The 24,137-nt window shown below is 54.4% G+C and overlaps 2 protein-coding genes across 3 annotated transcripts; both read left to right on the top strand.

Moving 5' to 3' along the window:
* The first annotated feature begins 4,134 nt into the window (after positions 1 to 4,134).
* On the top strand, positions 4,135 to 21,262 carry HOXC8 (homeobox C8). 2 transcript variants are annotated; one of them, XM_071220804.1, is made up of 3 exons: positions 4,135 to 4,354; positions 18,653 to 19,045; positions 20,403 to 21,262. In XM_071220804.1, the coding sequence occupies exons 1-3, from the start codon at positions 4,267 to 4,269 to the stop codon at positions 20,693 to 20,695; spliced, it is 774 nt and encodes a 257-aa protein (XP_071076905.1). In that variant the 5' UTR covers positions 4,135 to 4,266; the 3' UTR covers positions 20,696 to 21,262. The 2 variants fall into 2 exon arrangements, with proteins under 2 accessions (XP_071076905.1, XP_024431486.1); XM_024575718.3 differs by lacking the exon at positions 4,135 to 4,354 and having other exon boundaries at positions 18,476 to 19,045.
* Positions 9,326 to 12,677, top strand: HOXC9 (homeobox C9). Its single transcript, XM_053921793.1, has 2 exons — positions 9,326 to 10,043; positions 11,773 to 12,677. Exons 1-2 carry the CDS (start codon positions 9,506 to 9,508, stop codon positions 12,015 to 12,017), a joined length of 783 nt encoding a protein of 260 aa, XP_053777768.1. The 5' UTR covers positions 9,326 to 9,505; the 3' UTR covers positions 12,018 to 12,677.
* Positions 21,263 to 24,137: the final 2,875 nt, after the last annotated feature.

The raw sequence follows: 24,137 nt of genomic DNA, 5'->3' as shown, positions 1-24,137 counted from the left end.
CCCTCGACAGCAGCAGCTGAAGCCCAGGCAGCAGCAGGAGGAGGAGGAGGAGGCGGCGACAAGGTAAGAGAAGCGGTTTCTTGTTCTTCTCTCAGCGGCAGAGTGGAGACTAGCGGCGTCCCCAGGTGCCCGGTGCACAGGGGGCAGAACAGGGATGAGGGTGTTTTGGGCATCCGAGCTTTCTGAGAGCTCAGGCTTGCTTGTGGACGCTGGCAGCGGAGGGCAGTGGCCGTGAGCTCCCTTTCCTCCCCTCCCCTGCCCGTTGCTGTGGGGTTCGGTGGTAAACCGGGTAAATTGGTAGGTTTTGGCTTCTTTCTCTACACCGGCACTTAGGGTCGCTTCGAGGTTGACACATGGGTCTAGATGTCGCTCATTCTGGTTGTCTGTTGGGGGGAGCACAGGGAAGGTAGGTTAGAGAGGGTTGGAGCTTGAAGCTTAGGTTTTTCTGCTTTCTGCTGGTTTGGATGTGAGCCTTATCCAGGCTCTCAATCCTCATTCTCGGTAACTGTGGGGCTTTGCCAAGCAAGTGGCCTGGTTGGAAGAGACTCTGGAGCATAGGCTCTGTGGTGTGGCTACCTGTAAATGCAAGGAAGCCAGAGTTGAGCTCAGAGGGAGAGATCAGAGGGAATCTAGGAGGAGAGTGCAGAAGAGCCAGATGGATCAGACAGGGGACAGAGCTCAAGAGTGGAAGGACACTCCAGCTTCCCCCAGGGCCAGGGCCAGAGGCAGGGAAACAGGTCCACTGCGGTGCTGGGGGTGGGGTGGAGGTTTGTCGGCTGGAGGTCCCATCTCACCAGAGTTTCTTTGAACAATTTGCTTCGACCAGAAGCTCATGAGGCAGTCAGATCCCCTAGCCACCCAGCCACCCAAAGTCTACTCTCTAGTCCTCAGGGAGCTTGTAGGGGCGGAAAGGGGGACGGGGCTGAATTTCTTCCTTCCCCAACCCCCTTCCCTTCTCCTCTCCATAGATGAAAAGCCGAATCTCCCGCCCTGCTTGCTCAGCTGATCTGTGGCTTAGGTAGTTTCATGTTGTTGGGATTGAGTTTTGAACTCGGCAACAAGAAACTGCCTGAGTTACATCAGTCGGTTTTCGTCGAGGGCCCCAATCCACCTATCCCGCTCCATCCCTCCCCAGTGGGACTGCCCCACAAGCCCCTTCCAGGTAGGACACAGTGGATTCAGACTGAGTAGGGCTAGCTCTGAGTGGGGCCAGACAAGCCTGGTAACCTCACTTTCTACTGTCCACTCCTCAGCCTGTCCCAATCCCTGTGGCTCAGAGAGAGGAGTTTCTCCGGCAGCTATTGTTTCCTGGTCTCAGCTGATGGAGACAGACAAAGGAGGTCTAGCCAATTCCAAGGAAATTCAGGAATTTGAGTAAGAGGTGGCCTGGCGGGCCAGCCAGAGTAGGGCAGGGTTGTTAGGAAAGAGAAGAGCACAGGAAGAGAGGGGAGTCTCTGGAAGGGTTATTTCTCTTACCTGCAACCTCCCAGGAAAAAACATGCCTCCAGACAGCTGGGGCTGAAGCTTCCCCTTGGAAAAGTGGGGTGCTTGAGGGTTCCAAGAGTTGGGGACCTCTAAGCGCTAGCTCAGCCACCTCCCCTCTCCCTCTATAGCTCCATCCCCAGGAGAAGGGCATATTTAGGGTGTTAGCAGGGTAGAGGAAAGCATCAAGTCCAAGTAGAAACCCCCCCACACACACTCAAATGGGAAACATTAGGGCAAGAACCTAGCTCTGGTCTCTGTTTAGCTGTCTGTGGTCCATAGGCCTTGGTCTGTTGTGTCTGTGGCTGTCTGGCAGCTGCTTGTCTTTGCATTATGTGGAAATGTCTGGGTGTACAGAGGCTGCCAGCGCCCACCATTACCATATTGTTGGGAAGGTTGTTGGCTGATGCCAGGGGGAGGGGGGAGGATAAGGGAACGAGAGGGAATCTGATCAATGTGAAACTTTGCAAAGATTCTTCCCCTCCTTTCCCCACCCCCCACTCCCTGCCCTTGGTTCCTCAATTCTGGACCTTGTTGCTAGAAGGAAGCTCTCAAAAGAGGTTTCTCTGTCTTCAGAGAACGTGTCAGGGGGCGTCAGGGATATGGGGAGGTATACCCCTGTTCTCAGAGAGACTGGGAAACAGAAAGCCAAAAAGAGGACAGGTTCTCTGTGCTCTTATTTTGGAATCAATATGGTTATTAAAACATTATAAACTTTCAGACATGGAAATAAAGTCATGTCCCTGTAATAAAATAGATACATGGAGTCCCATATTCTTGCAGTTGTCTGCTGAGGGATATCTGTAACCTGGTATCGTGTGAGTCTGTTTCTATATCTCTGTTTCCTCCAGGCTCTCTCAAATCCCCTGTATATATTTACTTGCATGCTCATTTATTATTTTTTTCTCTCTCCTTACAAAGAGATTTCTTATGTGCTTGCTCATTTATTTTTCTCTCTCTTGCACAAAGAGATTTCTTTTCGCCCTGAGGAGGCTAGAGGAGAAAATGGGAATAGAGCTTCTCTTCTCCCAACTGAATTTGTCAGTTTGTCTTTCCGCCTGTCCCATAGCCATTTGTGGTGGTGGTGGGGGGGGAATCTCTTCCCTTGGACAGAAGCGCTCAAATCTCTCTATGGCTCTCCAAGAAACAGGGAGGTTTCAGAAAGGAAAGCCAGCTGGTGCAAGGCAGGCAGGGGGCACCCCTGGTTTGGGATCCCTGAGCAGTCTCTGAATTTTCAGGCTGTTAGAAGCACAAGGCCAGTGGTAATGAAGGGAGTCCCAAGTAGGGGCGGGGTGCTCAGCAGTGCTTGTCTTGGAGACAGGGTCCCTGATGGGCCGAAATTCACCAATGAAGGACTTCTGGGCTTTGGGTCTCTCTGCCTCCATTTCCGTTTCAGAGCCGGAGAGCTTATGGGGCATTGGTCAAAGAGACATGGGTCTGGGTGTCCACCCCAAAAGAATCCTGGTGAATTGAGTGAGTTCTCATAGGGCCAAGGTGAGGGCCAGTCTGGTGGCCAGCGTCAGCCCTGGGGCCCTGGGGCCCTGGGGCCATGGATCATGGCTAAGGCGATGGTGATTATTTATTCGCTTCGCTGGAAGGGAGTCTCTAGAAGAAACAGCGTGAAGAGGAGGGAAAAAATTATCTCTCTCGTCTGCGGATATTAAGATGGATTTTTATTTCTTAAAGGACCCTCCCCGCCGAGAGCGCATAAGCGTAAACTTAATATATGCTCCGCAGCCCAACTCCAGAAATCGCAATAAAAGTTAAAACCTCCCCTACTGGTTTTTTTTAATTATGATATGAGAAAGAGGAGCAGGATTTATAGAGCTGAACTCTCGGCTTGTAAGTGTTTAAGACTTGTGGGAGAAGGAGGAAGAGGCAAGAGCTCACCAAGGAGAGCCTTGGTCTCTGAGATATCTCGCCGGCTGCGGGGGCTCTGGTTCAGCCCAGCCGATCCTGTGTGACTTCCCTGGGACCTCGGCTCCTCAGCACCCTCCGCTGAGGCCCACGGCTTGGCCTCGAGGCGGAGATGCAGCTCTTTTCGGAAACAGGTGAAGGGCAGCGGCAGCTGGGACTGGGGGCAGCGGATGGGAGCGTCAGGGCGCGGGGCTTTGTGTGGGTCTCGTGCAGGGGCGAGGGTTTGCAGCCCCGGGCAGGACTGCAGCCCGAGGGTGCCCTGGTGGGCGCCGGCTGGAAGGGTTGTTCGGGCCTGGCGCGAAAGCACAGACAAGGTGGATTGAGCGTGGACTTTGGCCGCAGACGGAGCAGAGCGGGCTCCTGGGCGGAGGCTGGCGGCGAGGCGGACAACCGGATGTTGAGTCTATAGGAAGGACCTTGAGGTCTGAGTGGTGTTTGGGCTGCCCCGGGCGGCGGCCGAGAGTGTGCAGCGCGCAGTGCGTGGGGCGCGGCGGTCCGAGTGGGCGAGGCGGCAGGCCCCGCACACCTCTTCAGGGGCAGGGCCGTGGCCAGGACGTGGCAACCCGAGGCCGACCCAGGCTCAGAGCATGAAAAATAAATGCAGTGAAGGGTCTTTCTTTCTTTTGCACATGAGGCCTTTTCTTTTTTCACTCTTTCGGAGATACCTGGATTTGGTCCAGAACAGGTTGCCCGCGGGAGGGCCCCGTGAGCGGCAGCGCGCGAGGGAGGGAAAGAGGGAGGGAGGGCGAGACAGAGGGAGGGAGGGAAGGAGGGCGGGCAGCAGCGGCTGCGGTGGCCCGGGCTTCCCTCCCCGGGCGGGAGGCGGCTGCCCTGCATCTGTGGCGGTGGGGAGCCGAGAAGCAGGTAATGAAGGCGCTTCCCGAGGCGGGATTGGACCAAGCCAGAGAGACCGAGCCTTCTAGGTTTCTGCCCAGCGCCCTGGAGGGGAGAGAAGGTAGGGAGATCGGCGCCCGCCGGCCTGACAGAGCGGCCTCGGGGAATGTTGAACCTGTATTTGATTTTAGGCTCACACTCATGTTGTGAGTCAGTCTGCCTCCGGAGATGCGGTTTGCCTGTCTGTCTGTCTGGCTGTCTGAGACGTCCCAAACCCTTGGGTCTCCTTCCAAAGGCTGAAAAAATTGGGAAAATTCGTCGGAATGTGCACTTTCATTCATTGGCTTCTCTGCAACTCAGCGGGGCTGATTGCTGCGCCCCCAAGTTGGAAGGGAGCTTGATTCCAGCCTCCTGGGAGCCAGATCCTCTGGTTCCCTCCGCCATGGGCTGAGATCTTGCTCCAGGTTCGCGGGTTGCCCTGAGGTTGGAGGCCAGACAGCTCCCAGTCGCGCAGGGAGGGCGGGGGAGAGACTAGCGCTCTGGCCCCTTAATTGTACCCGTATTGTCTCTCCTTTCGCCACCTCCGTTTCCTCAGTCTGGGCTCCAAAGTCACTGCAAATTTCCTTGCGACACACACATCACATACAGATCAGGGAACAAGGCGCCCAGGGCTAGGGGAGCTCCGGGCAGAAAGCACCCCTCGCTCTGGGGCCCTCCCCCACTGCAGCCACTCCCCAAGCTTGGAAACTAGACCGGTTGGGGGAGCCGGAAATAGCCCCGTTTGCTGCGGGGCGGCGGGGCAGGGGGCCGGCGGGAATGCAGGCCGTGGCGTTGAGAGGGCCACGTTCACAGGCCCGAGGGATTTCATTCCTGTTGGGCTTAGGGGCCTGACTCCTGGTGTGTAGGGATCCCGGATACCCACCTGGGGTGGGGGCAGGACGCGGGTCTCCTCGCGCGGCAGGCCAGGAGAATTCAGTTTCTGCTTCCAGCGCAGGCCTTAGCAAGGAGGAGTTGTGTGTGGGTGTGTTTTTCCCAACAAAGAGGGATCAGGCGAGAGAAGGGGGGAAAGTAGAGGGGAACCGGGGAGGGGGCGGGGAGGGGGAGAGGGCAGTGAAGAGGTGAAATGAGCCCATTTCAGGGTGGAGAAGGAAAATGAAAGCAAATGGAGCACAGCCTCCTCCGCGCGGGCGGGTGCTGACGAACCGGGAGCGGGCTCTCAGCCTGCGGCGGCTGGGGTAGCCCACTGGGGGCACTGAGGAAAGCCTGTTTTACATTTAATCCGAACTTGACGGTGTGGATTGAACCGGAGGGAATTTAAATCACGAAAAAGGAGGTGCAGGGCAAGGGAAGGGGATGACTCTAACCTGTCTTGCCTTTCTGTCTGTCCTTCCCACGGTAGTGCTAGCTTGCTTGTGGTCGCAGCTGCCCAGGTTTGAAGTGATGGAGTGAGGCTGCTCCTCCCCCTTTTGGGGCTCTCCTGTTCCCAGTGAAATCTTTTGGGGTTGGAGGGGAGTTCTGAGAACCACAGTAAATGCTGAGCACTAGCTGAAACTGGGGTTACCCCCTCCCCAACAGGGACTCCCAGTAGCCTCCAATCCCTTGGGTTTTCCCCATGTGTGCTGAGGAAAATTGGAGTGGTGGGGGTGAAAGGGAGCCTTGGAATCTGGCAGGTGATTCAGAAGGAGTAACCGAACCTGGGAAGACAAGCCCCTCCTTCTTGGTGCCTCCGCATCCTATGTCCCTATACCTACAGGCCTGGCTTTGAGGGGAGCATGAAGGTCTGATTCAGAGCTCTGACCTGCCACCCCACCTCCAAATGCAGAGAATGGGGGGTATAGCCGCATGCAGTTGTGGAACAACAGGGACCTGGGCCTGGTGAACTCAGGAGCTCCCAGCCTCTCCAGTCTCCCTCCCCAAGGCTGCCTGTCTCAGCAAGGCCTAGGCAAAATAGGGCATTGGTGGGGAGGGGTCTGTAGGTGAGGCCTGCTTCCTGACCCACAGCTCTGTCTATGCCTGAGTGGGGAGGGTATGGATTCACGCTCTAAAACTAAGGTGACAATCTCCCCTCAGTTTCATAGGGAATTTGACAGCAGCAGGGAGTGTGGGCCGGTGATCTTGGTTGCCCTGCTGCTGCTGCTGCCTCTGCCGGTGGGCGGGCAGGATGGGCAGGCTGCTCTCAAGAGTTGAAAAGAAGGCAGTGACCAAAGAGAGTAGGAGAGAAATGGGCTTCTGTTCCCAACTACTCTGTCTGAGGTACTCTCCCAAATAGTAGAGGCTCATAGAAGAGGGTCTCTAGGGGCATCTTTCTTCTAGGAAACCTGAGGTTGGGGCAGATGGGCCCTGTTGCCTGGCGAAGACGCAAAGAGAAGCAGGGCGTGAAACCTTCTCCTCCTTCGTCATGTCTTCTTCGTTCCTTGACTAGAGCATGGCTGAGCCCCAGCTGCCTGGGCAGCTGCCTGGGCTGAAATGGGGTTCTGTGTCCCAGGGGCCTAGTGTACACCCACAGGAACAGGTCGCTGGGAAGGGCAGGAGAGGAGGCCTCTTCCTCCTTTGTGTCTGGACAGAAGTGGCCGCTGCGCCTGGAGCCTGTCCCCGGCAAAGGCCCCGGCGAGCAAGCGGACTGCACAATGCCATGGCTGCTCCGCCAGCTCGCTCTCTACCCCGGCCTGCCTCCCTGTCACCACCCTTCCTCTGTCTCACTCTCTGTGCGCCTTCCTTTCCCTGTTCTCCTATCTCTTTCCATCTTGCCTCCCCTCTTTTCTTTAATTCTTCTCTCTCCTTTTTATCCTAATCCTCCGTTTTCTTTTTTCCTTCTCTCCTTCCTTCCTTCCTCTTTCTGGGCCTGGCGCCCTATGTTTCAGTTGTTCTGTCTCAGGCTGTCTTGGGCTCAGTCTCTTTCAGGCTCTGTGCCCTGAAGTCCTCTTGGTCACAATCTGGCCTGGGCCCGCCAAAGGCTACAAGTCTGCCAGCAGCCTCCCAAGAGCTGGGCAGGGTCCCCAGCCGCCAAGGCTGGGGGAGGTGCTGCCGGCGCTAGGGATTTTGAGAAAGCCTCGGCAGGGGGAACCTCCAGTCTTTTCCTTGAACTAGTGAGAGAGAATTTTTGATTGACAGCTAACCCAGCTCCATCAAGGCCAAAGAGATATTCTGTTTCTTGGGCAATTTGGATTTTCCAAGCCAGTCCAGTCTGGGGGAGGGGAAGATAATCAGAGCCGAGGTTGAGGAGGCTGAGGCCCCGGGTCTGCTCTCCCCTGTCAGGCACTTCTTACATACCCCCCTGTGTTGAGATCCCAGCCCCGCTTGACCGAAAGGGAAAGAACTGGAGAGAGTGAAGAACAGGGACTGGGGAGAGGGCCGAGAAAGCTGGGGTCAGTGCTTTGGGCTTCAGATCTCCTTCCACCCCCTCAACTTTCCTCCCCCCAACACACATACTACACTCTCTGAGACACCTCTCTCTTGCCCTCCTCCACCCCAGAGGAGACTGATTCACCTAGGTACAGGAGAAAACCAGCCTGGGCCCCCACTCCAGGCATTTGGTCCCCTCCTGGGGACAGGAGTGGGAATGAAGGGCAGGCATCTCGGATCTGGGAAGCCTCGTCCTTCCCTGCTGCCTCAGAACCTTCCTCTCAGCCTCAGCTCCTGCCTATTTCTTCTTACGCAAACTGGAGCTCTTCCCTTCTGACCCTGAAATTGCACCCCTCCTTCAAACTTACTCTGCTCTGCCACGCTTAGGATGCATCTGCCTCTAGGGATATCACCTGCTCTTCTCCCCCACCAGCCAACATTTCTGCCCCTTCTTTTGCACCCACACTGAGAATTTCCTTCTTGCCTAAAGCCCACCTTTACTAAACCACCATGGGACAGTCTGATGGAAAGCAGAGGGCTGGACACCAAACCCCAAATTCAGACAGGAGGGTAGCGACCAACTTGTGGGGGGAGGAATCCTAGCTGTCAGGTCTTGCTTACAATCACACTGCTCCTCCAGAATTCCTGTGTCCGACCCCAAAGAAGCTGCTTTCTCCCATCTCTCTGTTGCTTTTTTCCCATTCCAAAACAGCCTACAATTTTATTTAATGAAAGACACATTTATGAACAATCAAATGATCCTCATAAAATTTTTATTGAAGGACGTAAAAACAAGCTACTTGCCCACAACTGAGGTCGCTTTCTCGCCTTGCCCGCTCTCACCCTGGCACTCTGCAGACAGAACCCCGGGGTGACTTCTTTTGGGGGGTCAGGGTGTCGCAGAGATGGAATTGGGGGCAAAGGAGAGTGAGCAGGAAGATGGGATGAGTTCGCCCCACTTAAGTTGTGTAGATGTCTTCTCCACTTCTTCAAGCTGGCAAAGAAAGATAAATAGATATAGACAATAAATTCAAAATAAAGGAGCTTGCATATCTGTACCAAAGCAAAGAGAAGACTTCTGATGATAAAGGTGTGTGAGGTCCAGAGTTCCTACCCCTCCCACCCGCGGAACACCTTCCTTACCCTTCCCCTAGCCCAGATTTGGGGGGCTGAGCTGGCCAGTGGCAGAGGGACTCTCCCCTTTCCCTTGTTCCCTCCCTCCACCCCAGCTTTCCTAGTCCCCTCCCACCCTCCCTCCCTCGCTGCTGCTGGCTCCAGAAAGAAATACATACATGCACACTATTTAAAAACGCATTTTTAAAAGCCACGTTCCGAACTGACAATCGCTAGTCTCGGCTCGCGCAGACACTGCGGGAGCGTCGGGGCCGACAGAGACAGATTACGTCAAGAAATAGTTCCTCCACCTACCTCGGCGGCCTCTGCGGCCCCGCGGGGCTCCCGCGCCCAGCTCGGCCCTGGGGGTCCAGGACCCCTGGCTCCCGGGACTGGCATTTCCACCCCATTCAGAAGTGCGCCTGGGGATGGGGGCGGGAGGCCGTCCGCTGATGAGTAGCCCTGGGCAAGGGGGTTCTCTCATGCGATACGAGTTGCCCTGGGTGGGGGGTGGCCGACGCCTGGGGTCCAGAGTCCCGGACCCCCAGGAAAACGCAGGTCGCGGGGATCAGCAGAGAAGGGGGTGGGAGAATGTAAAAAAAAAAAAAAAAAAAAAAAAAAAGCCGGAAAAAAAAAGCCCCTGCGCATTGATCCGCGCCGTATTTTTGGGTAAATACGATCACGTGGGGGCCGGAGAGCCAATGAGCTGCGGGGAAAAGGCTGGAAAAATAATTACCTGCCTTGATTGTTCTGTGAGCAGATAAAAAGTACATATACAGTTCATACAATAATCTTATGTATGTAAAACCCCGTTACGATGTCGGCGACGGGGCCCATCAGTAACTATTACGTGGACTCGCTCATCTCCCACGACAATGAAGACCTCCTAGCGTCCAGGTTCCCGGCCACCGGGGCTCACCCCGCCGCCGCCAGACCCAGCGGCTTGGTGCCGGACTGTAGCGACTTTCCGTCCTGTAGCTTCGCGCCCAAGCCGGCCGTGTTCAGCACGTCGTGGGCGCCCGTGCCCTCGCAGTCGTCCGTGGTGTACCACCCGTACGGCCCCCAGCCCCACCTCGGCGCCGACACGCGCTACATGCGGACTTGGCTCGAGCCGCTGTCCGGCGCCGTCTCCTTCCCCAGCTTCCCGGCCGGGGGCCGTCACTATGCCCTCAAGCCGGACGCCTACCCCGGGCGCCGCGCCGACTGCGGCCCGGGCGACGGCCGCAGCTACCCGGACTACATGTACGGCTCGCCCGGGGAGCTGCGCGACCGCGCCCCGCAGACCCTGCCCTCGCCCGAGGCGGACGCCCTCGCCGGCAGCAAGCACAAAGAGGAGAAGGCCGACCTGGACCCCAGTAAGTTGGGAGCAATTTTCCTTTACAACCGGCGCGGGAGGGGAGGGGAAGCCGGGCGGGTGGGGGGAGCCAGATTACAACCCCTCGGAGCGGCGCAGGGAGCGCGGGAGAGGGGCGAGGGCGAGGGGGCGAGGACTCAATAAAAGCGAATTACCTTGGGGAGCTTTCAGGGGCAGGAAGGTCTAAGAAGAGGGCCCAGGGAGCCAGGTTGGGAGAGGGCTGAGGGGGGCTCCTCTCCCAGGAGCTGGCTTTGATGAGGGACCCCTGCCCCCACAACCCCAGCCCAGGCTGTTTGGCTCAGGCGCTACTTTCGAAGAAATGCAGACAGAGGGCCAGGGGATAGGGTGGGGGCGAGGTTCATTTCATGGTTTGAGGTGGGATGGGGCAGAGGTGAGGAGGACACTGGGGGAAGAGAGGAAATACCCCCAGGAGAGAAATCACCCCTAATGCCCAGCCTACATGGGGGGTCCTCACCCCACTAGAGATTCATAAGACAGGAGGTCCATGGACTTCTCTCCTGGGAGCACTGAGTGAGGGGTCTGGGGGATTTCACAGCCTGGGAACTTGGAGAGACAGGACTTCCAGAGTTGGGGGAGAGAAGTGGGGTCCCAGTCTCAAACTTGAAAGCCCTCTTCTGGGCGACTGCAGGAGAGAAGGTAGAGAATGGGGGTGTCAGGGCTGAGGAGTGGGGAGAGATATCTCCCCAGATTAAAGAATTATACACACACACATATACACATACCCACACACACATGCACACACTCCAATCAGGGAGACAGGAGCCTTCTGAGTATTGAAAAGGACAGGGTATGTGGGGAGGGGCAGGTGGGAGCTGCAGGGCCGGGGAGAGGAGAAAGAAGGGAAACAGCAGGGGAGGGGTGCAGCCCTCTGGGTGTGAGGAAGTGTCTGGGGGAGTCCCAGGAGGGGGCTCCAGGAAATCCTTTCCTCCAGTCCCATAAGGGTCCAGGGCCTAATTATACCCCTCTGAGCCTTCCCTCCTTGCCCTCAGCTACTCCCATAAACCTGAAATTGGAGGCTTGGCTCCTGCAGAGCCTGTCCTGGGACTGGCAGGAGGGGGGCACTGGAAGCCAAACAGGGAAGCTAAGATATAGGGGAGCCTGTTTCCAAGGCCAGCAGTTCTCTGGGGGAGAGGAGGAAGGCTTTTTCCCAGCCCAGCATCACCCTGAGAATTCGCCTCAGCAGGGTTGAACTCAGAGAGCTAGACGCGACAAGCGACAAGGGCTGGAGAGGATAGTGAGGGGCTTAGGGACACTCAGGGTCAGGAAGCAGAACTGCTGAAATTTCAGGACTTGGTCGTGGGCTGGGAGGATGGGAGGAGGCAAAGGAGGAGGGAAGTGGGGAGGAGAGAGACCTCGCTATAAAAATAAAAAACAAGAGAGAGAAGCGTTTATGGGCCTATGAAACGGTTGGGAATTTGGACTTTTTATGAGGATATTCTCAAATTACTACTCTTGAAGCTGAGGACCAGACTGTAGGGGCTTTGAAAGCTTTGATTTCCTATAGTTTTAGGTGCTGGAAACTGAAGAAGGGGGGGAATGGGTGGGGGCAGAATGCAAAAGGAGTGGGGGGAAATTCCTAACGTAAAACGTGTCCAAATTCAGGTTCAATTATTGGGTTTTGGTAGCCTGTCTAAGCCTGGGGGTGGAGTGGCAGAGATCCTGGGCTGGAAAGGGTCTCCACTGACCCCTGCCTGTGTTTGGCCCTCCAGGCAACCCCGTGGCCAACTGGATCCACGCCCGCTCCACGAGGAAGAAGCGCTGCCCCTACACCAAGTACCAGACGCTGGAACTGGAGAAGGAGTTTCTCTTCAATATGTATTTAACCAGGGACCGTCGGTACGAGGTGGCCCGGGTTCTCAACCTCACCGAGCGGCAGGTCAAAATCTGGTTTCAAAACCGGAGGATGAAGATGAAAAAGATGAATAAAGAGAAAACCGACAAGGAGCAATCCTAAACCCTGCCCCGGCCTGCTGCCTCGGCACAGCCAAGGGAAAAACAAAAAACCCCACAAAAAACCCCAACCCAGGCGGGAGAGAGCACGAAAAGGAAAAGGAAAGAGCAAGATAGAGAAAAGCCAATCAGCTTAAAAAGAAAAAAAAAAAAGGAAAGGGAAAAGGAAAACTCTTGCGATTTGGGAGGGTTCAGTGTTGAGAAATTGGTGTTTTAGAGTTAGTTCTACCCAGCGAAGAGCAGGAGGCGGGGAGAGAAACCGCATTCTCTTCTTCCAGCGCAACTGAAATAAATGACACACACAAATGTGATTTTTTCCCTCCTTTCTTCAGAGAAGCCAGTACTTGAATCGCTATATTTCTATTTTTTTTTCTTGTATCATATTTGGTCCGGGCCATCCCTCCCCAGACCTGGGGTGCTCTGCGTGCAGATTTTGTACAAAAAAGATACACACACATACACAATAACGATTCCCAGCCCAGGAGCTGAGGGGCGAGGGCTGGGATGGTGCCGCAGGCTGGGTCCAGCGGCGCAGGCCGGCGCCTCAGGCATGTACATAGCAGTGTTTCCTCTTAACCCCAGCGTCCGTCCTGTAATGTGCTTCTGTTTGTTATGGTAGAACAGCTCTGTGTTAATATATCGAAGTCACTTAAAAAACCAGAAACCCAACTGCATCCAGTTCTCGTTATTTCTCCTCCCTGTGGCTCCCAGGCTGCTGTCGTGGAGGAGGCAAGTGCTCAGATCCTTTGGGGGAGGCTGAAGCCAGCAAGGGTCTCCCTCGACCTCGGAAGGGCAAGTGCCTGCTGCTTCTTCCAGGCAGGGTGGGGTCGGGTAAGGGCTCCAGGGGTGGGGTGGAGGCTGCTTAGGCCTGGGTGCAGTTTGTGCCTGCTCCAATAGCTGCCTGTGAGTTTCCTGGTAGCTCAATGGTGTGTGGGGGGTTGTGGGGGCACAGCGTGAATGATTTTCCCTGGCTGTAATTAATTGTAATAATTTATGAGTACGCAAGATCAGAGGAAAGAGATAGGTGAAGATGAAAGTTGGGTGCTGGGTGAGGGCCGGGCTGAATTCTTGCCTGGCTGCAGCGGTGTGCTGGTGCTTCAAGGGATGGATGGCTGAGGGGGGTGAGGAGGAGGAAGGCCAGCAGGCCTCAGGGAGCAGGACAGGCACTGGGGACTGCATTGAGAATAAAAGGAGGGAGAGAGAGAGAGACAGAGAGAAAGTAGGGAAGGAAGAAAGGAAAGGCAGAGAAAGATAGCAAAGCCAATACTATCAGATTCAGATTTAGTTTCTACTTCTCAGTGCATTCTCAGCTTCTCTACCTCTCTCCACCTCCTAGCTCTCTCTTTTCTTCTCAATCTCTCTCTGTCTCTCTAATGTTTAGTTTGAATGTTGGTCTGGGGGTGACGGGGTTATGCTGTGCGGCTGGGCTGCTGCATTTCTGGAGGATGGCATGGCCAGGGCCCAAGGAAGCTGGTCAGGGATTAGCCAGGAGTGGGGTGTTCTCTGGTGGTTGTGGGACCCCAGGCGTAAGGATGTAGAGATGTGTGTGTAACAGCCTGGTGGGGCTGGTCAGCTGCACTGTACCCCATAGTGCCTTCCCCAGAACCGGCAGTTTTCATCTGCTAATCAGAAGCAGACACAAGCTGCCGGGTATGCCTCTGCCTGGGCGCCCCCTTTCTCGGAAATCCCCCAATCTGGAAACTATTAAATTCAGACTGCCTGAAATATAGCCCTTTAATATCTCAGGCTGCCCATTCTAGAGAGGGTGCAGGGGTTGCTCTGAATACTTGGGGTATACCACCATTAAAGAAAATAATTGGGGTTCCCAGGCCATGTGCAGCTCCCCAGGCCATTGCAGCACCTTACGGAACTGGTGAGGCATTTGTAGGGACCAGCCCCTCCCCATCATTTGAATGTCCTACCCTCTCCTTCCATTAAACTCTCCAATCTAGGGGGCTGGAGGAAGGTGGGAAGGGGTGACATTTTGTGGTGATAGTATTTTGAGGGGGGCAATCAAAAGTCGCAAACAACTGTGGTTTTTCCAGTAGCGGAAGCACCCTCTCCTCTTCCCGGTTAAGAAACATCCCACCCCGCCCCCAATTCCAGAAGCAATTGTTTTCTTGATCCTTTTCAAAGGTGCTTTGCATGCAGTTTTCTCCCTTTTCTCACTTCCTCACTCCTCCCTTTGGCCATTTTGCTGTTCTGCGACCCTGGCCTCAGTTCCGTACCCATTGGAGAATAAGGCACCCATCTGCCTCTGTGCTGACCGGCGGGGACTCAGGCTGCTCTCCCAGCCCTGAGCTTGGCGGCCTTTCGGACTTCCACCCGGCGCCTGCTCCGAGACCCTGTCGCCTCCCCTCCTCCGTCCGCCCAGGCCTGCTTCCTGCGGCCTGCTGGAGCCGGCCTTAATACGAGGAGGAAGGAGGGACACAAGGCTCGAGGGCCCTGAGGAGAGCGTGGGATCCAGAGCAGGCCCACATTGCCCGGCCCACTATTCAGTACCAACTCAGCTGCCTGCAGGTCAGGATTGGATTCGATTTTTATTTATTATAATTTGTGAGTTAAAACCACCAAAACACAACCACACATCTGGGGAAAGAAACGAAAGCTGGGGGGAAAGAGGGGCTAGCAAACGCCCTCTTGCCCTAATCTTCCCCTCCCACCTCTCCTCTGCTCCTTTGTCAGAATCACAAAACCCTAAAGGTTGTTCCACTTGGGAAGGCAGAGGATAGGTACATTTCCGCAGCACCGAAATGCCACTTTTATGGCGCTGTTTGTCTCCCTGCGATAGATTCTGAATGGGGCCGAACAAAACAGCAGCGCGGAGCTGGCTAGACGTCTGGGCTTAATTGTTTTATGGTTTAAGTAAGGTGGACACTCTTTCCTTTGAAATCAGATTATAGGAATGGTTTGTCTATGGCCCACGGAGAACAGGACCTCACTGGCTGGGAGGGAGAGAGGTGGAGAGAGAGCGCGCGTGAGAAAGGAATGGGCTACAAACCCAGGGGCAAACAGCCGGGAGAAGTCAGAGTCCCACCCCAAAGTCCAGCGGGCAGCGGCGGAATAAGCGGTGTGGAACCAACAGCTGGGTAAAAGGAGCGAGGAATTTAGGGTGCGCGCCTTGGGCATGAGGTCTCGGGGAGCTTCGGAGCGTGCATCTGCGTGCGTGGAGTTGTTCCCAGCCCAGCAATGCGCCTGAAGGGGGAGGGAGGAACATCGCAGCAGTTCCTTTGCACTGCCTCTTATTGCGGGAAGAGAGCGTGAAAAAAAGAATAGTGTGAAACCTTTGACAAGGTTTATTTCGATAACTTATTGAAAAAAAAAAAAAAAAGACGAACAGAGGTCCAAGGATCCTCCCCTCACCTACCCACCTCCTCCCCGCACCCATTTGGAAACGCCTTCCTCCCACTTTCCACCTTTGGGCCGAGCCTGAGACCTGCCTGCTCTATACGTTGGCTTTTCTCCTCGCTGGACTGCATTGGAGTAAATAGACGCGAGGTGGCGCTGTTGCTCAATGTTAGAGGCGGCAGCGGGCCCCGGGCTGACCTAGACTCACTGACATTTGAGGCCCGGCTCCGAGGAGCAGCGACGAGAAGGCCCCGCGCCCAGGTCCAGCCGGCCCTACTGGCTCTGAGCAAATCAATCCTCTCACCTGCGAGGTGTAAATAAGTCGTGAGTGGCGGCAGGAGATGGGCCCTCGCTCTGGCAGCAGGTTCAGGAGGTTCAGCTGGGCGGGTGTTGAAAATAATCGCTTTACGGAGGAGATAAGAACGAAGCAGGCAGCACGTAATTAACACAAAAAGGCAGAATGACCCGGACAAACAAACGTAAATCCGTGGTACCTAGGAGGGCGGTGCAAGAGAGAGACTCCCCAGCGCGGATGGCTGCTTGAGGTTCTTTATTTCCAGACTCCAGAAGCGAAATCAACCAGTTACGTGTAAAAGAAAAAAAATCAAATGAAAGGAAGAAAGAAAGAAAAGGTGAGGGATCCCCTGAAAGGGGAAACCAAGTCCAGCCAGGGGTTTCAGGACTGGTGGGCTCTCCGAGCAGGCGGTGGTGGCGGCACACTCGGGACAGTCGCATTCCAAGACACAAAGGCCCGGAAGAATAGCTGTGTGGCAGGGATTTCGCTGGACCATAAACTGCCGAGTTATCCCCCCACCCACACTAAAAGATAAGGCGCAGGCCCCAGAGCGGATCCAGCCTGCAGAGCGTCCTCTTCCCAGGCAGGGAAGGGAAAGTATTTATGACAGTCCCCAGTGACCCAGATGCTGGGAGCCCAGAGTCCATCTCATTCAGCTCGGTACCACAGAGCAGACTCAGAGAAGGTAGGGCTCCAAGGCTGGAGCTTGCTCTGGTAGTGGAGGAGACCCCTGTCATGCCCTCCACTATCCTGGACCCTAGGGAGACCTGCAGCCCTGGCACAGCCTTCCTCTGACTCTCCTCTCCTGCTGCTCCAGGGTCCATGGTCTGGGTTTCAAAGTCTGGGCAGTCCCTAATTCAGATGGGGTGGGTTCCTCTAAATTCAGGGGATAGTGGAAGCATCTCTTGCTGGGGCGTCAGTGAATCTCCTTTGGGAATTTGGCTGAGGGTGGCCCTTTCCCCAGCAATTATTTAGATAATAGAAGCATGGGGGGGGGGGTTCATTCTCTAAACACCATCCTCCCCTGCACTGCCATTCCTCCATCCCCAGAGCCGGGCTCTGGATGGGGAAGAAAAGGATCTGGTCTTCGAACTGCCCTCCTTCCTCGTCCAATCCTTAAACTCCAAGATGTGGAAGGCAAATAGGTAGCAAATTTGTTCATGATTGTTCATGATGCAGAATGCTAAAGATGTGTGTGTGTTTGTCATGTATTATTTTCCTATGTGGGTGTACACGTGTGCACAGTCTCTGTGAAGTGGCAGGGGTGTGTCAGGCATGCATGGTAGTTTAGTGAGCATGCATTTGATGTTGTTCAGGGTGGAAGGTAGCACATGCAGTATGTGTATATCCCAAGTGTGCCTCAGTGTTGCCCTGTGTGTAACAACCTCACACACTGTGTAGGGGGAGGACTGGAAAAATCATTCTTATTCCTCTTCTTCATTTGTATGCACACAGTACACGTATCTACAGCTCCCTCACTTTTTCCCTTTTCTCTCTGTCCGTGTTTAGCCCACATAACTGTACACATATATGGCCAGAGAAGGGTGCTGATGGACTAAGGTTCTTTTATTCCTTAGAATTAACTTGAATTTACCCTGTCCTGGGGGTGGGCAGAACCTCCCAGAGAAAGTGTGGGTAAATATTTAAAGAGTGTGTGTTGACAGTTCTCATCCACATCCTGGCCTGGGCAGCCTGCCTGGGGAAGTAAGGGGTGCAGTGAAGCCAGGGGGCTGTCCAGGGTGAACTGGCATTTCCTATGGGGTTAGGGTATGTAGGGACAAGTAAGAGGCCTGCTCCAGTCTCCTCCAGCCCTGATAGAAATAGTCTCCTGAGAAGAAACATCCTGAATCAGCTCAGCCAGAAGCCAGGGACCCACCAGCTTGTCCTTTCCTTCTCTGTCCCCACAAGCAGCTTTGCTCTCAGAGCCCCAGCCAAGCTCCTGGCCATTGCCTGGGCTTCATGCCTCAGGCAGGAGCTGGTGTCTGAAGGGGAAGTGCAGCCTCGGCTGGGTATAAGCAGTGTCCCCACTTCTGGCCCCCTTCTCTACCCACGGCGGGTAGGGAAGAGAGCCTTAAGCACGTAGGCAGGGCAGTTTTGCACCTGGGGAGGGACAAGAGGCATGAAGAGTTCTGATGCCTGAAGTGTTTGGGTATGTGATATGTCTGTTCCTCTTCAGTCTCCAGATTTAAGGACCCTCTGGGATCCTGTCTTAGGTTAGGGAACCTGCTCTACCTTGTTGGCATGCAAGCCCCCAGGGTCTTATACCTGTTGAGGTAACCTGAGTTGACCTGCTGGCTCAGGTATCTCTCTCTGAGAGGAAGGAAAAGAGAAAGGGGGAGAGGCACCTTCAGATCTGAATGCGCACCTTGGAAAAACTGGCCCCAGCCATTAGCTGAGGCTGGCTCACCCCCCCCCCACACACACACACACAACACATATACCACACCCCCCAACCCTCCTCCTTCCTCCCCTCACTCCAGGTCCCCCCAGCCCTGAACCCCTCAACCCCCCACCATCTCCTCCTTCCTTCCTTCTCTCTCTCTCTCTCTCTCTCTCTCTCTCTCTCTCTCTCTCTCTCTCTCTCTCTCTCGCCTGTCTTCATGTCGTGGATTGATGAACGCGAATCGCGTGTAAGCGCCGCCACCGCCGGGAGTCTGAGGAATTCGCCTGGGCTGTTAAAGGAAAGAGCTAAGTGAGGGAGCGCGAGCTCTACCTACCGACAGTGAAGAGAGCCGCCACCGCGCCCGCTGCCGCTGCCGCCGCCGCCCGCCCAGCCCGGGAGCTGCGTGAGCCGGCCGGCCGGCACCCGGCGCCCCCCACCCGCCCAGCCCGGCCCAGCCCCGGGGAGCCAGCCGGCCGGGGGTTCGCTCCCGGGGGGAGGGGAGTTTCGGGGGTACGGGGCGGGGGAGTCTCGAACCAGAGGGGAGGGGGCGGCGGTTTTCATGTGCCCAGCATGAGCTCCTACTTCGTCAACCCCCTGTTCTCCAAATACAAAGGCGGCGAGTCCCTGGAACCGGCCTATTACGACTGCCGGTTCCCCCAGAGCGTGGGCAGGAGCCATGCGCTGGTGTATGGGCCCGGCGGCTCGGCGCCCGGCTTCCAGCATGCCTCGCACCACGTCCAAGACTTCTTCCACCACGGCACCTCGGGCATCTCCAACTCGGGCTACCAGCAGAACCCGTGCTCGCTGAGCTGCCACGGAGACGCCTCCAAATTCTATGGCTACGAGGCGCTCCCCAGACAGTCCCTTTATGGGGCTCAGCAAGAGGCGAGCGTGGTGCAATATCCCGACTGTAAATCCTCCGCCAACACTAACAGTAGCGAAGGACAAGGCCACTTAAATCAAAACTCGTCTCCCAGCCTCATGTTTCCATGGATGAGACCCCACGGTGAGAAGCCTTTTCTCTTTCCCCCTTGGTCTCCCGCGCTCCGGGGTCTCCCCCGCCCTCCCTTGCCTCCTTTTTGTCTGCCCTGGCTTTCCCTCCTGGCTTTGGGGTCTCCCCGGCCCCACCTACGTGCCTGAGTGGGTTTCTCGAGGTTGGGAGGTTCAGCTGGGGGTGAGGCACGGGTTTGCCTGGGATATTTTGAGAACTGGGGTTAAGGTGGGGGGAAAGATGGTGTCTGGGTGCAAAGGGTTAAAAATTGTTTTCTCCACCTCCGCCTGTCTGTCTGTCTCTCCCTCTTACCATCTCTAAAATCAAAGTTGGGGAGGTGGCTGGGAAGGGGCCTGAGGACCCTGACGTTATCAGCCTTTGGAACAAACCAATGCCTCCATAAGGCACAGAGCTTTAGTCTAACATAGTGGCCAGGCTGTCTTGGGTTAAAGGGAGACCCCTGCTTCCCTCCCCCATCTGGGTCAGAGGGTGGTGAGACCCCAAGGACAGGTGCTCTGGCTCTCTTGGGGACCCACTGCCTTCTCAGAACTAGCTTTAGGGCCACTACCCCAACTTTGCTGTACTTCCCGCAATTGAAGAGAAGAGAGGAAGCCAGAGAGGAGGGAAGAAAGAGTGCTCTAAAAGAGAGAGGCCAGGCAGATTAGAGGGCTCTGAGGTCCTGGGGATCCTAGCCAAGCTACCTCCAATCAAAGACGAGTGGAGTCTCCTCGAGATGCTAAGAGTAGGTCAGGTCATGAGCCCCTCAAAGGGTGGCCCCTCATGGCACAATTTCGAAGTAAAAGGGGAAGCAAGAAAGCGACAGGTTCCAGCGGGGATGGCCCGTGATTTATTTGCTGGTCTCCAGTTAGCAATCAGGCCGACCAGTGATGTACTCCAGGAGATCAATTATTTTTCTTCCTGGCAAAGCATTAGGCAGAGAGATTTGATGAGGGGGCAATGAGCAAAGCCCCTCTTCGTTACCCCCAGACTTTTTTTTCTTTCTTTTGGAAACAGGCTGTCCCCAGCCCTGCTCACCAAATGCCACTCTGCACTTGTAAACAAAGCTGCAACGGCCAGTTTCCTGGGGCTGTAGGCCCGGGAGTACTCTGCAGTGCTCCCCTGACTCCTGCCATACCCCAGCTTCCAGAGAGACCCCCATTCCTGCCCCTACCCCTCCCTGCCCTCCAAGGTGAAGCCAAACCAAAACAAGCCCCCAAACTTTCCTGCCCTTGCCTGCTTTCCGGCTCTTGCCTTTTCTGCAGGAGGGAGGAGAACTGGGAGATCAGAGGGAGGACTTTTGGGGAGAAAGAGTGGTAGGGGAAAGCTGAGCCCCCACCCAAACATAATGAGACTGGGGTTCTGTTCTATCCAGCTCCCGGGCGGCGCAGCGGAAGGCAAACTTACAGCCGGTATCAGACCTTGGAACTAGAAAAGGAGTTTCTCTTTAATCCATATTTGACACGAAAGCGCCGGATTGAAGTATCTCACGCCCTGGGACTGACTGAGAGACAAGTGAAGATCTGGTTCCAAAACCGAAGAATGAAGTGGAAAAAGGAGAACAACAAGGATAAACTGCCCGGAGCCCGAGATGAGGAGAAGGTGGAGGAAGAAGGAAATGAGGAAGAGGAGAAAGAAGAGGAGGAAAAGGAAGAAAACAAGGACTAAGCAAAAAAGAGAAATCCCCCCACCCCTTTAGCAACTCCCTTGAAGTTTCGTTTTATGGTAGCGGATAAATTGAGAAGTTTACGACTGTCATTTGCTTTTATAGAGAATAGAATGACACTCACAACTCTAACTACCTGTCAGATACTTGCAGTTCTGGTTTTATTACCTTTGGACTTCCCCCGATCTTTATTTGTTCGGGGGCTGGAGGGGGGAGACTGAGACACAGGGAAAAGTTCGGAGTCTCTGTCTCAGTCCTTGCCCCCAACACACACACTTGTCCCTACCCCCACCCTTCGGAGACCAGCCTGGATTTTAAGGTCTGAGACCTGGCCTCTTTGCCCCCTCTCTTGGCCCCTTCTTGCCACATTCCCACCTCCCTGCTTCTTTGATATTTATTTTAGAGGGGAGCCCTCCTCAAAATGAAGACTCGGGGCTTTGTCTTTATGCTAGAATTAGTGTATTAGATTTACTTCTTTTCAAAGGAAAGAAAACTGAAGAAAAGGAAAGGGAAAATGTTGAAAGAAATTTTAAAAATGATAGCAAAGAATATCCCATCTCCCTTCCTGGGGCTCCCTCATTAGAAAGACCCCTTGACTTTCTCTAGAAACCTGATGGAAACCTGAAGTAGATATAGGTCTCTGCCATCCCCGCCCCCCTTTCCAGAGGGTAGATAAGAACCTGCAGTCACCGCTAAAATCCTGCCTAACCATCCCATGGTCACTTGGGCCCATGCCTCCTCCCCTTCACTGTCTGATTTCTGTGGTTGGGCCCAGCTTTTTCTGAGCTGCATTAGTGTTGGCACTCAGAAATCACCATAATCATGAAAATAATAATAATGATAATAATACTGGTAATAACAATACTGATAAATCTTTAACATACTACCTAAAGGGAACCTGCAATAATCTTGAAAAATAAAAAAAAGAGAAAGTTTTAGAAATCCTAATACAGGAGAAAAAAAGAGCAAAAAATTAAAATGGAAAAAAAAAACCCTCCAACGTATTTTATCACTACCTATAGAAAGAAATCCTGCTTTGAGAGTATTCGTAATGCAGTTTTGTTGTCGTTTGTTGCTGCTTATTTCACTAAGAAAACCCAACAACTGAGACTGCCTAGCTCGCCGGTCCTGTGCGCTTTTATTGTGCTTCTAACCCCAGTAGAGTAGAACTAAATTGCACTGAATGTATAGTTAACTTTGTCTTGAATTCTCTGTTTATGCAATGTGCTCGAAAGAAAAAAACGTTAAAATATATCTATAATAATAATTTTTTGTCATTTGTCTTTATGTCCAGCTATGAATGTAGATTTGTGTCCCGGCAGCCCTGTTCCTGGTCCAAGTACTTTGTATTGTATACGTGAGTCATAATAAAAAAAAAAAAAGGACAAAAATATTTGAAGCTGGAATGATTTGTTTTTTCTCCAACACCCCCCTCCATTTTCTCCCCCTCCTTATCCTCCTTTCCTAACACTCTGGAAAAGGTCTCCTCCACTGACCTGACTTTGGGGTTTGGGGGGGCGGGGACTGACATGGAGTTGAGAGGGTAGGCTGGGCTGGCAGGGCAGGTAAAAGAGGAGAGGTGAAGAGGAGGAAGAAGAGCAGTACGTTCTTGGAAGAACCTTAGTTCCAAATGAAGTGGGTTTCTGTATATCAGGATCCCAATGTGGAGAAAGCACTTCCCCGGTTATCCACCTACCTCCTCCTCAGCCCTGGGCTGGGCCAAGACAAAGAATCTGCCCCCGTTTCCCACAGCTAGGCCTTTTTCTTCCAGGGGCTGAGGATGAGGCTTTCAGGTTCTTTCTGATCTCTACATGCCAACCCTGGGCATCCAGCACCCAGCACTAGAACAGTGAACAGGATGGGGAAAATATGAGGCTCAAGGCAGCCTGGAAGACTTGGCTGGAAGATGCCTAAGGGCAGGGAATAAGGAAGCTTAAGCCTGGGGGAAAGGAGAGGAGAAGGGGAAGGTGAATGAGCTGGTGCACCAGGCAGTGTGGGTCCACATTCTGACATTCAAATTCAGCCAGCACAGAGCCATCACTGTCATCTAGGCCACTTGCATCTACTCCAGCCTCTGTTCTAGTTGTTTCAAGCCCATTCCTGTCTTCACCTTGGCAATTGGGCAGCCTACCCTGCCCTCATAGTGCAGGACGCTGGCCTGTGGAGAAAGGACAGGCCTGGTGAGTGAGCAGTCCCCCATCTCAGCCACAGCAGAGCCAGGAGAGTCTCCACTGGACTCCTCATTCCCCAAAATAAAGGGTCAAAGGCTAAAGGACTCAGGGGGCAAAGTGGTCTCTCATTCCTTCCTGGAGGGTCCTAGACAGAGAAACCTGTTTATGCCAGGAAGATTCTGGTCAAATAATACCAAATTCCAGAGATACAAGTCATCTGGCTCAGTCAGGAGAGGGGGAAGGGGAGGGGATGAGATCTTCTGGTCTTAAAAACCAGATCCCCAAAGACTGAAATATTTTTGAGGCTAGATCTCTCTCTCTCTCTCTCTCTCTCCCCCTCTCTCTCTTTCCCCCTTCCTCTCTCTCCTTCTCCGTCAATGATATTCCCAGACTTAGGCCCAAGCTGACTCTTGTTTTGTGTAACTTCCCCACGCCTGCATCCTGACTCCCACGCAAAGTGGTCCTGAAAACAGGATCGGGTCGGACATTGTGCATAGGGGACTCCTGCAGCCAGAGAGAGGGTGCCGATTGGAAGCTCAGGCTGGGGGCAGCCGGGCACAGCTTTGAACAGCGCTGGGGGAAATCTTTTGGAACCTGGGGTCCCTACCGAGGGCGGCGGAGCCAGCCAGGTAACCCCGTTTGCTGCGGGAGACAGCGACGGCTACCCGCTGGGTAGGACCTAAAAGAGAGCATTTCGCTCCGACCTCAGGCCTTCCCACGCGTGTCCCCTCCAGACTGCATGGGCCGGTGGAGGGCCATTTCATTTTTAAATGTGGAATTATGAATGCTAGTAATAAAAATCGCTGGTCCAGTAGCCGAATGGGTTAAAGCCTACACTAAGCGGCTCCGAAGGATCTCCCCGAATTTTCCCCACACCAAATGCCCCATTCATCCTTGGCCCTGCTTAGCAATGCCCGTGGCCCCAAGCCGGCGTCGGAGGGCAGGGTGCATCTGGTGCCCAGCATTGCCTGAGATGCGGGCCAGATCAACAGAGCTCCAGCCGCCCCCTCTTGCAGCACCCACTCCCCCACTCCTTCTGCTCACCACCTCCGTTTTCTTGTTTGGAGAGAAAAGGAGGTAAAACACGTTTTATGGGGGAACTTAATTGCGAGCGGGATGCGCTCTCTTTAGAAACGCGTTCTTCCAAACGCTCCTGCCGTCCCATTACCGGAATGGGGACCATTCGGCTGAAGCAGATAGGACTCTCTCCCATTCTTTACTTTTTTATTAGCCAATCAAAGTGGCTTCCGAAAGCTATTTGTGATTTGTGAAA

This window comes from Desmodus rotundus, chromosome 3 (genome assembly GCF_022682495.2).
Source record: "Desmodus rotundus isolate HL8 chromosome 3, HLdesRot8A.1, whole genome shotgun sequence".
Taxonomy (NCBI): Eukaryota; Metazoa; Chordata; class Mammalia; order Chiroptera; family Phyllostomidae; genus Desmodus; species Desmodus rotundus.
Note: the sequence above shows the minus strand (reverse complement) of the source record. Positions and strands in the feature narration are given on the sequence as shown.

Coding starts and splice junctions, on each gene's coding strand:
- HOXC8 (XM_071220804.1), top strand. CDS start 4,267: ATGAAGGCGCTTCCCGAGGCGGGATTGGACCAAGCCAGAGAGACCGAG. Junction 4,355..18,652: donor CGCCCTGGAGGGGAGAGAAG/GTAGGGAGATCG, acceptor CCAAATACAAAG/GCGGCGAGTCCCTGGAACCG. Junction 19,046..20,402: donor TCCATGGATGAGACCCCACG/GTGAGAAGCCTT, acceptor TGTTCTATCCAG/CTCCCGGGCGGCGCAGCGGA.
- HOXC9 (XM_053921793.1), top strand. CDS start 9,506: ATGTCGGCGACGGGGCCCATCAGTAACTATTACGTGGACTCGCTCATC. Junction 10,044..11,772: donor GAAGGCCGACCTGGACCCCA/GTAAGTTGGGAG, acceptor TTGGCCCTCCAG/GCAACCCCGTGGCCAACTGG.